The sequence below is a fragment of the Sphaerodactylus townsendi genome, linkage group LG05 (assembly GCF_021028975.2).
Source record: "Sphaerodactylus townsendi isolate TG3544 linkage group LG05, MPM_Stown_v2.3, whole genome shotgun sequence".
In the NCBI taxonomy this organism is placed as follows: domain Eukaryota; kingdom Metazoa; phylum Chordata; class Lepidosauria; order Squamata; family Sphaerodactylidae; genus Sphaerodactylus; species Sphaerodactylus townsendi.
Window position 1 is genome coordinate 25,367,388 of NC_059429.1, and position 12,240 is coordinate 25,379,627.

At 43.2% G+C, this 12,240-nt stretch overlaps 1 protein-coding gene across 1 annotated transcript; it reads right to left on the minus strand.

The window, feature by feature from the left end:
- Nucleotides 1-2,197: 2,197 nt before the first annotated feature.
- LOC125433319 (antithrombin-III-like) lies at nucleotides 2,198-10,918 on the minus strand. Its single transcript, XM_048497823.1, has 4 exons — nucleotides 10,779-10,918; nucleotides 6,870-7,248; nucleotides 3,871-4,086; nucleotides 2,198-2,686 (listed from the first exon to the last, which is right to left on the minus strand). Exons 2-4 carry the CDS (start codon nucleotides 7,242-7,244, stop codon nucleotides 2,198-2,200), a joined length of 1,080 nt encoding a protein of 359 aa, XP_048353780.1. The 5' UTR covers nucleotides 7,245-7,248; nucleotides 10,779-10,918.
- Between the last annotated feature and the right edge of the window lie 1,322 nt (nucleotides 10,919-12,240).

Here is a 12,240-nt window from a genome sequence, read left to right on the forward strand (position 1 = left end):
CAGCTCTGTGCCACCTAAATGATGGATTCTGACGCATTCTACTTAAGAGAAAACTCCTTTGTTTAGCCATGACTACAATACCACCCAACTCAGCAGAGAAACATTTCCGTTATAACTATATATAACATATGTATAGATAAATAAATGTATGCCTTACAGTTTGGTAACAATTTTAAAGTTCTGTTTTTTAAATGATTAAAATCTTTTTTTTCCTTTTAAAGTAACTAGGAATACTTTTCCAATGTTCTTTAATGTAAAATTTCTCTCTCATTTCTTTTTTTTTGGTAAATTTGAAAGCTATGACTAAAGCAGCATATATATCTGTCTCTCCCTTTCCCCTCTCCCCCAGCTTCAAACTGGCTGAGAACTTGTGTGGAGGGAGATGTCTCTTCTAATTCAGTTAAGATACTATGAGCTGACTTATTTTTGGTGGTTCTTTTCCTGTAACTACAAAGAGATTTTCACTGGCTGCTGCGTTCTGCCATGAGAAATGGTGTGGAGTGGAAGGACGCCAAAAAGGAAATGAAAAATCAGATCAAGGAATTCTTTGCTTTCATTCATTCTTCCAGGCAAATAGGAATTAACAAAATACCTCATTTTTACAAGCAGGGATGCTAGTGGCCCCTGACCACTATGGAAAAACAGAAGAAGCTTGCTCATCAAGGCCAGCTTGATTTTTTTTCCCCTTCAGTTTTCAAAGCCTTTCTGCTTCTTCCTCCTTTCCCCACCGACTTCTGTTTCAGGCCCAAATCATCACCGCAATATTGATTACCAGTTGTAGAACCTGAAACTCTATTTTCCCTTTTTGTACGTCAATGCGACTGAACACCAAAACTCAAAACAGAACCTAGAAAAAACTGCTGCATGTTTTTCAACAAAGCTCTTCAATGCATTTTCAAGGTATTTGCTCTTTTGCACCGGTATCCATTTCGGTTAATGAGCAACTTATCAGAAAACAACAATACAGGTAATCTCTGTCACTGGGTTTGACAGATACGCACGCCCTTCTCTTCACCAGCAAATGTACAATACAGCACTGGTACAAGGAAGCGCTATCCCTTGCTTGTAGGAATTGTAAATCTGACCCTCCTGAATCATTATTAATAAAGGAGAACCTTTTGTTTTTGCATACAAAAATACCAAATAAGTAGACACTAACAAACCAACCGACCATCATTCCCCCTCCCCTCAGGAATTAACTATTTTGATATACAAATATTGCTGTGATAATAGATCAAGTGCAACAGAGGCAAACAATGCGCTTTGGGGCAAGCCACTGTCTTCGTGACTCATCTTGACTGGAAAACCTGATCCCCGCCCCCCTTTTCTCAGCCTTTGCGCTGCGCAGGGACTGACCAGGAATTTCAAACTGTTCTATGCTATCCAAGCTTAGCAAACTGGAAACATCAGCCACCAAGACACGGCTGTGAGGTTCACAGCTGCTACCCTCATTTTTCAGTAGCTTAGTTATTTAAATATTATTGTATCACCTCTAAAATACTGCTAAAAAAAGACTGCCAGCCTCATAATAAAATAGGCAAGGCCACGCACCTTGAAAGGGCAAGCAAAAAATAAAAAATAAAAAAGCCCTTAGGTAATGTGTTAATTCTTTTTTAAAAAGACACACCAAAATAAAATGAGATAAAACACACAGGTAAGGTAGTTTCTACCAGGACAGCCACTCTTCTCAGAAAAGAATTACCTGGGAGATGGGTGTGTGTCTGTGAGCATTGGAGAATTAACCAGTTCTTGTCCCCACAACTCCTATGGTGGTGCAACAATTTGGATGACTACAGATCTGATGATCTGCACTCACTGCAACTTAGACGTTTGCAGCCCACAGGACTACGTGGCTGAAGGAGCTGTCATCGGGAAATAAAAATAACTGTTCCTCCTGCCTTGCTACCGAATGAATACATATATATATTAAAAAGCCCCCCAAAAGCTGTCAATCCCTGAATCAGAGGTTGGTTTGACCCAGTTTTTATCCGCCCCCCCCCCCCCCAGGAGATAAGAAGGGGGGCAAGGTTTTAGCACTTTGTTATCATATCTCTTCTATTTTGGCAACATCTCAGGAGCTTCTCTGTCCGGAGGAGACATTACACGAAGCAGAACGCCGGCTTGCCATCTCAATGTGGTCTGCTCATAAACTAAGCGAGGGTCCCCCCCTCATCCACCTTGCATTCCACATTCCACCTCAATCTGGCCCAGTGGTGGACACAGATCCCTGTGCTGTCTCCCCCACAGCCCCAGCTTCCTCCCGAAGCGGAGACTCTTCCTCCGTCTGCCCCCGTGAGGTAACAGTGGTCTCTGGGGAGATGCTGTGCGGCCCCTCCAGAGGCATGCAGCCGGGGTGATTCTTACGAAAGTGCTGGTTAAGGATGGCCTGGAAGGGGAAGCTCTTCCCACAGACATGACAGTGAAAGGGCTTGTTGCCTGTGTGTTTGCGAATGTGGTACTCCAGCTGATCTTTGCGGGTGTACTTTTTGCCACACATCCGGCAAACAAAGGGAGTGATGCCCATGTGGAGTCGCATGTGCCGGTCCAGGCTGCCCTTCTGGTTGAAAGATTTGGCGCAGTAGATGCAGGTGAGGCGTGGGTTGTAACGAAACCACCGTTCAGATACTTCTTGTTCACGGAGATATTCGACATAGCCACTCACTCCAACTATTGCAGATTCTTCTACCTGGAGCAAAACCATTACAGATGTGGGAGAAATTAAAATTAGCAAAGTTGCGTTCATTTTTAAGCCAATGGATCCAGCTCCCCAAAAGAATGTTCTAAGTTATCTAAGACTTAAGGATGATAAGTACTACTGTGGGAAGACCCAGCTTCAAACCCATTCTCCGGGGCAGCCTGCTGTTATGGTTCAATAAACGGACCTTTCACCAGACCTGTACGAGAGGTCTCACTTACTTACACAGAATAATTGAAAAATATTTGGGAGCCTTGGGCAGTGAACAATATATTTGTTCTGGCCACATTCTGTTGAGACTGGTTTAAACTGGAGATCTCCCAGGAGCCTTCAGTCACATTTGTAGGCTCAAGTAACAGAGATATGCTGTTACAGCATTTCAGAGCAAGGAAGAACAGCCTCACAATCCAGAATAAACATGCAGAATGTCATGATGTAGCTTTACTTAGTATACTTGATTCTGCTAGAACAGGGGTAGGGAACCTGCGGCTCTCCAGATGTTCAGGAACTACAATTCCCATCAGCCTCTGTCAGCATGGCCAATTGGCCATGCTGACAGAGGCTGATGGGAATTGTAGTTCCTGAACATCTGGAGAGCCGCAGGTTCCCTACCCCTGGTCTAGAACCAAGTCACTGCTGCAGCCAAATCTAGAACCACAGCAATGCAGAATGAGGGAAAAACGAAGTAACACTGATATGGTTACCAACTCCAGGCTGGAAAATTCCTAGAGATTTGTGGGTGGAGCCCAGAGAGGACAGGGTTTAGGGAAGGACCTCAGAGGAGTATATAGTGCCATAGAGTCCACCCTCTAAAACAGGGGTGTTCACTTCTGATGCTCCAGATGTTCATGGACAACGATTCCCATCAGTCCCTGCCAGCCTGGCCAATTTGACCATGCTGACAGGGGCTGATGGGAATCATAGTCCATGAACATCTGGGGAACCAGAGTTGGGACACCCCTGCTCTAAAACAACTATTTCTCCTGGGGGTCTGACCTCTGTAGTTCGGAGATCACTTGAAACTTCATGACAGTTTCATGCCCCCCAATTATAGTCTAACAAAACCAAGGGCCAAGAGAACTTTCAGAAGAAGATGGTTGGGATACACAGAAATACATAAATGACAGGGCAGCAGATAAGTCACTCTTCATCAGTCCCTCACCTCTGTGACTTACCTTGAAGTTCAAAGGCCAAAGTTTCGCTCCATAAACCACCTCACTGATGTTCTGGTAAGTCTCGTTGAAGAGCAGGGACTTCTCTCCGAACAGGCGGTTGGCCGACACCAGCTCTGAGGATTTGTTCGCTTTCTTGTACAGCCGGCAGTTCAGTTTGGCAAAAAAGAAGTGGACCTGGTCTGATGTCTTCTCTGAAATAGTGTCAAACTGGAAAACCTAGAGAAACAGCCATGGTGCAGTGTGATTCCTTCCACTGAGGGATGGAAGAGGCTCCAAAGTGAGCGTTTTTGCATCTGCATATTGAAAACTGCAGAAATTGTACACCATGTTCTGTATTACTGTCCCCTTCATAACCAGGCCAGAACAAAGCTCCTCTCAACCTTATTGATGGGCTTAGAGTGCTAAACAGACCAGCAGAAGACAGTTTATCTGTTAAACAATGAATCCAGTGATGCTCTAGAGCAAACGGCCAGGTTTTCATGCACGGTCACAAACAATCTTAATTTTGCTTTGTACATTGTCTTTTAATTTTTGTATTTTATTTTAAAGCTTTGTACTATGCCATTAAAGATTATCTGAAATCCGAAAAGAAACAGAGGGCAATCTCAGGAATTCACACGGTACAGTGTCAACCTGTATCTATTAAGTAGCTAGACGTTAGTCACATCGGAATAGAAAAATATGTCAGTGCAGATAAATGAATATCCTTGATTCTCTGGGATGGGAGAAGATAAAGCCAGTTTTATGACCAGGAGTCAGGCCAAGGAATACAGGAGAGTTTGTTGAGCATAGGACAGTCTTTGCAAATGGAAACAGGTTTCTAGGATCCTTGGACTGCAGTTATAAGCGAAGGCATACTCTGGGACAGATAGAACACAGCAATGCAACCCAGAGACACAGCAGCCAATTAGAGCAGTGCTCTAAATCATGTTCTGAAAACATTAAAATTTGACATGGGAGGTAGGGGAATAAGTGAGGTTTTGAGGGATAAGAGAGAAGGGTTGGTCTAGCAGGAGTGTGGATTAAAAATCTGAGGGGATATCAGACATAAGGTTAAGATTCCTTGTTAAGGGAACCTGAGCTGTATTGAGGCTTTACAGAGAGCCAGCAGGATACTGCCGGGTTTGGAGCGTAGCTTGCTTGCAAGCATGTGGTAATACGTTATAAACATGCCTGAGTGTTTTCCTGAGGCAAGCACTGTGTAAAACCTAGCATCCCTCAACTCCTGGTTCATTGTTCAATAGCTCAATTGTGTGCCCTGCTGAAATAATATTTGCTTTTAAAAGCCAATCACCCCACTTCTGTCAGTTTACCTCAGTGATCAATCCAGTCTTGGGTGGGTTATACTCAGCCCTGGATTCCAACTCTTCAAACAATTTTTCTCATTTAATTTCCCACTGGAAACCCCAACGGAGTAGGGTAGGTAGAAAATCATGTTGTGGTGGAGAGAAAATTCCTGTGGTAGTGGTGGATTGCCCTCAGGAAATCTGTCACACACATACAAGCCCACTGACTTCAATTCACTTAGGCTCATTCTGCACACGCAAAATAATGCATTTTCAAACCACTTTCACGACTGTTTGCAAGTGAATTTTGCCATTCCGCACAGCTTCAAAGAGCACTGAAAGCAGTTTGAAAGTGCATTATTCTGCATGTGCGGAATGAGCCTTAGAAAGATGTAACTGTACTTAGGAATGCATGGCTAGAAAATCATCTGAGTATATTCTAAGATTTTAAAAAACCCTTTCTTTAAGAGAAGAGTTAAGGCATATAAATTGCAAATTAAGCTACAGGTTAACAACTGCATCTTGTGTGCAGCAAACAAAATTGAGGATAACACGTGAACATTAGATTCTCTATACCCACATTTTGTATTGATCTTTCAGCAAGGTGTTAAGAATGGGGAATGTGTCCAAGCTGAAATTTAGCAGTTGCCACTTGCCGAAACACTTGCTACCAACACACCTAATGAATTTCTGCCTAGTACATCTGCATAAGACACACTGGTTTCCCCATTACACCCCTCTTGAGTGAAAACACTGAAGAAAAAAATCAACAAGCTCTTCAATTATGTGTCACTTTGACACTTCATGAATTTCAACCAGACACATTGTTAAAGAGCACACTGCTCCCCCTTCGTAGTGTTAAATTTAGTAAATGTTGAAAAAATCTAATCCAAAATCAATAGCTATAAGCATAATAAATGAATTCCAGCCTGATTCATTTGTAATGCTACCCCACCACACCTAGTATAGTTTAGATCTAAATACTTCAGTGAGCCACTGTACTGTACTTATAACCCAGGAATCATACAAATCTATAGATTTATGCTGTTTACCCACACCTAAGTAATATTTTCCTAACAGAATACCTGTGAAATGGTGTGTCAACAGTTTGTCCAACCACTTCCTAGATAAGCATAAATTATTATTAATATACTGTCTTTTCCCCTCAGTTATGTATGTATGTTTAATCATGCAAACAATACATATTAATGGCTAGTGCTAGCTAGCTCACTATAGCTCAATTCTGGACACAGTGATGTATTTAGTGTTAAAGGATATCATAAAATGAGTGAGGGAATACTAGAACAATGAATACCTTGTTTGGCAGTGCTATGCGGGTCTGCAGAATTAGTTTTACAAGTTGTGATTTTGTCCAGAAAAATCATTATGTTCCTTACCCATTAAAAAACTTGGATCTTGGGAGGGGGCTTGTAATTTACAGCTGAGTTTTAATTTATATATACATGCCAGAAGAAGAAAATCCTGACTGGGCTTTACATCACGCTTTCTAGTATGACAGATTTCAGTGAGATTTGTTTTCTGATGTCAGATGAAGAAGCATATGCAGCAAATAAGATGACATTATTCACAGTGGCAACACCAGACCCAAGGGATAAACATTTGTGCCGACAACTGCCTGTAGTGAACCTTAAATAATCTTTGCTTAGACTTCAGCATAAACAAGGTCCAGATTCGTTCCTACCCTTACAGTACCTTCATGAGTTGCTCCAGAGTGCTGCCACAAGCCCCAAGCTTGGTCATGGCAAAGGCTGTGGAGATGCTGAGAGGGGACATGAAGATGTTCTCATTGTCGTTCTTTGAGTCTGCCAAGCGCTTGTAGAAGAGAGCAGCGAAGCGGGAATTGGCCTTGGATAGCTCCCAGACACGGGGGTTGGTAAAGCCAGGGATTTTCTCCTCCTCAGGCCCTTCACTCACACCTTCTGGGGTTTTTTTGTCTGGGTTACGGTAGATGCATATTGGGTTTACTGGGATATCCCGTGGCTTGGCAGTGCAGATATCATCCACTGAGCGGGGCTGAGGAGCTACAGCAGACCATATGCAGACGAATAGAAACAACAACAGATGCATCTTCCTGTAATCAGAGGGGAAAAAGCTGGGGTGGGGCAGAAGCAATAAGAAAAGACGCTGCTTTCTTGCACAAAAAAAGTTAGCTTAGCAAACCAACCAAACCAAATATATCGTAATGGATACATGGAAAAATCTCTGCTCAGCAACTGGTCTTCTCGGTGGGTCGTTTTGAAAAGTGAAAGAGGGTTGGGGCAGTGCTCCGCCTCTCAGTCCCCAAAGTGGAGAACCCCAATGTTACTAGGCCTGATGGGCAACATTATCTCATTCTAGTTAGTAGTTGCTGCTTCCCTCATTGTTTGGTTTGAAACCAACTAGGATGCAGCAGGCCACTTCAAACAGATTAACCTTTGCTTGTACTATTTGGAGCTGAAGGAGAGACGATGCAAATACATAGGCCAGTTCATTCTAAGGGGAAATAGTATGTTTACAAAAGGGCTGGCCTGTCTCTCTGCTACCACTGCTTTTATTATTCAGCCCACATACACAATCTAGAACACACTCAACACCTTTTCAGGTGCATCCAACCACCCCTATTGTGAAGTTTTTCAGCATAGCGTGCCTTACTCAAATTTGGTTTGTGTGATTGTCAAGCATTCTCGTTCTTCAAAGTTCATCTCCCTCCCCAAGATCTCTAGAAGTCAAATCTGTACATGGGTGAGTAGATCATAGATTTGGTCTCTAATATACATGTAACTAGGCCCATGTGTGTGAACACTAGGGCACCATGCAATTCCACTTCATATTGTGCACCTATTGTAATATGTCTTCAATTGCTGGTGAGATACGGCCATCAACATAATGATTCCAGTCTACTCCAAGCCATGAACGATTTCTTCTATGGGCTTTACATAAATACTGGATAGCACGGGGGATAAGACCGAGCCTTTTGGAAGCCTTAACAGGTAAGTCCCACTCAGGTGACTGTCTCAAACAGCAGCAATGGGCTCTGTTGCACATTTCCAGGTTCAGTACAAGTTTTCACAAGCATTAGGCTGATAGTCCAGCCCTCTTCACACTATCCAGCTCCATAGCGCCCTGAGGGGCTAGATTCCAACCTGAGAGTGGGACAGCTTCCAGGAGCTTCTCATTCCAGGCTTCCACTGGGCCTTAGCAGAGCTGTCCACTGCAATCCTCTTGGGCTTTCCAGAAACCCGTCAAATCAATCAGTCTCTGTGGGCCGACCACTTAACTTTCCCCTAATTCCTGTGACATGATGAGGCAATAGTTGGACAGCTGTGGTCCCCATTGCAGACCTTCCTCCTAAGATTCAGTGCAGAAAATCGAATCTGTGGTATGGCTTTTGTGATGTATGGGGCCCATTACAACACAAGAGAGACCCACAGTGGCCAACGAAACCCTGAGCCAGCCCAGACAATTGCTGCACCAGAGCCGGAGAAGTTGTAATTGCCAAAAATTCCTTTGCCATGCAACTACTAAAGGCCAAGATGAAGACAGAAATATTGGCGGCCTCTTAAAAATAGCAAAGTATGCTGCTGTACATGTTTCACACATGACAAAGGGATTTATAATAAGGCAACTGGATTTTGTGTGTCGCAAAAATTCAAACACAAGTCCCACAGGAGGTTAAATCCTGCTTATTTTAAATAAAGTCGCTGAAACTTACTGATTTCTTTTTTTGCAGTAGAAATGGTGTGGCAGGAGTGAAGAGCCATTTCACACTTTTATGCAGGGCAAATCTGGGTTTACAACTAAGCTTACATTTGGCAAGGAGCAGCAGCTAATTCTGTCTCTTTGATGAGTATTTAATTGAGGACAAGCTGGACAAGGCACTGAGAGTTCTGTGTTTAGAGTTCCCAAACGACTTGTGAGGCAGTTCCCCCCCCCCCCCTTAAATAGCAGATGTAACCTATGGCTAGGGGTAGCAGTTAAGTCTTTCCCACCTCCGTGTAATTTTAGACATGAAATGCCTCTATTGCCTTGCTATTTCTTTCACTGGGACAAATAAATAAGCCTGAGTTCCACGGATTGAATTCCCAGCATCCCATTTGGGTTGGTTCTCAGGTTCTTATGAATTGGGTCCAAAGCAGCTCCAGTGGAGTAAAGCCAGATAAACCCTCTCTGACTGCAACAGACTGAACCACCCCCCCCACCCCCAAATTCTTTTCCTGTTGGATACCATGAATAGCATATATGTGTGAGGAAGTTAGAGAGGAGAAATCCGCAAAAGTCACATTTTACTCCTCTGTGAACATTACAGCATATTTGAATGTTCCATGGGTGCAAATGTGTTTATTTTATTCACAATTTATTTGTCAGTATGGATCCTACAGGTTTTTTTTTTTGCCAGTGCAAGGAAACATCCACCAATGAAGAGGATACAATATTTGGTAGTTTTCACTTTCCACTGTAGACTGCCATATTCACTGGTGAAGCTAGTTAACTTTAGACTCGAGACTTAACAGCCACACACCTCTCCCCCTATAACAGTGGTGGCGAACCTATGGCACAGGTGCCAGAGGTGGCGCTCAGAGCCCTCTCTGTGGGCACTAGATTTTCATGGGAACAACTAAAGCGTGATCCTTTACCTGAGAGTAAGCTCAGTTGCTGGCAATGGGGCTTGCTTTTCAGTAAACCCTCCTAGGGTCGTGATTCACCCATTTGAAGAATTGCACAGTTGCTTCAAAGCTACCACCAAGCTTACTCCCGAGTCAACCATTTTTTCTAAACTAAAACCTCAGTATTCAGGTTAAATTGCCATGTTGGCACTTTGCGATAAATATGTGGTTTTTGGGTTGCAATTTGGGCACTCGGTCTCAAAAAGGTTCACCATCACTGCCCTATAATAGTAATGTACATGTAAAAGTTGAAGTTACAGTCAGCTTTTGGACCCCCATGTTATGCCACAAGCTGAGCTCCTGAACTTCTGTCCCAAAGTCCAGCCTTGACAGCACCCTGACCTTACCCGCAGTACTACTCCTGCGGATCCTCTATACCCACCCCCCCACATTACAGCTCTAAAGTCAATAGCATAAAGTAGCAAAGTTCAGTTCCATAAGAAGAGTTCCATTTGTGGATAACAGGATCCAAACCTACATTACCTGCAGATTTAATGCATGAAAAGGACACATGATTTGAGAGATGTACAAGTAAGCTGAACCGGAGGTGATGGCAGGAAGAAGAAACAGACAGCCATTCTTCTAATCCTGAAAGTCTCTCACTAGCTGCATGCACATTTTCAAATACGGATTCACGTAAACTAGACACCTTTATTTTTTAAAAAACAAGACTCTCGGGTATGCTACTTCTGCTATGCAAAAATTTACACACGCAAAACAGTTATGGCAAACAATCAAGACTGCGTGTCTGTGACAAACCCTGGTAAGAGGGCATAACAAATCACCCTGAAAATTAAAAAAAAGCACAGAACCCCCCCCCCCCAATCCTAATCATAGCATACTGGGGTGAAGATTTGCTGGCTATAAAAGGTATCCCCAAAATCTACCACCTGAGAGAGGCCTTCAACACTCTGCCTAGTATTAGGACGGTAGATACTGAAGAAACAGGACCTCTTACCTTATCTCTGTGCTCTTCCCTTCTCTCTCTGGTGGAATAGGGTACACAAGAGCAAGAGGCTGGCTTCCTGGCTTTAGATGAAGACCATTTCTGTTGGTAGGAGTCCCCCTTGTCTTCTCTGTTCAGCCAGAACCAAGTCAAGATAATGTGAAAGGGGGCAGGAGGGCCCTGGAGGTCAAAGGCTGTTGGCCAGTCAAGGCAAATCAAACAAAGGATGGGATAAAGCAATGTTTGATCTGAGAGCCTTTTTAATGTTCAACTCAATGGGAATGTTTGAACACACAGCGCACACAGCCAAACTGCAGAGCCGTCCAAGCGGCATCCGGAGAAAGTTCTTACACAGACCGATGCCATCTTTACTGCAGCTGATTATCTTTCATAGCTAATCAGCAGGGCTTCTTAACTGGTTGTGGATTTGTATAAGGCTTTTAATAGAAAACAGCACAGAAAGGAATTAAATCTCTCCTCCAACTCTGTGAAATAAAGCAGTTTGCTGGAATTAGAACCTGTGTATTGTCACACAGAAGACTGAACAAAAAAAGATTGAGGGAGCCGTGTTGTTCTACATGTGGACAAGCCCTGTAACAAGGGCAGGGAGAAGTTTGTTCGGGAGGCATAGAGAAGTATAGGCTGCAGATATTTAAACTAGTTTAATAGTTGTTCTCTACCTTTGAGGCCCGGGGCACTCTAGTTCTGTGGGGGCACGCGCTCTAGGAATCTCCAGTAGATAACTCAGTACTCCATAGAATCATAATTCCCAGAATACTTTGTTAGGAGAGATGACTCTGAAAGCCTTAGTGGCAACTCTGTCGAAGCTCTTGTGGAGACCAAGAGCACTGGGCCTTTTGAAACCTTTGAAAGAATTGCTCACCAGCATTTTCTTCCTGTTTCTGAGAGGGCTCCGATCCCTTGGTTTATCTATTGGGGAGATGTTCATGCTGGCTGTCCAAAATCCTGGAGGCAACTAGAATGTCCCTGGCAGAGGACTGAAGCTACCAGTCATGATGGCGAAGAAAGGTTTCTTTTCCCTCCACCACTATTGCATCATCTGAGCTGTATCCTGCACAACTGTGATAATTCAGAATCAGATGAGTTCTAGATCAGAATCTTCAATGAATAGCATATTGGATATTAGAGACAACATAAACAAAATTAACTGATGAAATCTCCATGACCTTCAAGTCAGTTTGGTAATATATCCTGTAGTAAAGATTTAGCAGAGCCATCTGTGAGGGCCATCTGTGATTGAGACCCCTGACCATCTTAGTTAGTAACATACTTCCTTGGAGGGATCTTCATGAAATCTTTCAAATAAGATTATTGTTAGGGATCAGTTGAATAAACTTTGCTTGAATAAGGGGTTTTGGTCAACCGGAGGCTGTTTAAAATTTTCTTTATCTGGCCAAGATGATTGAGCATGTGGCACTGAACAACTTCAGACTTTTCTGAATGACGTCTGTTC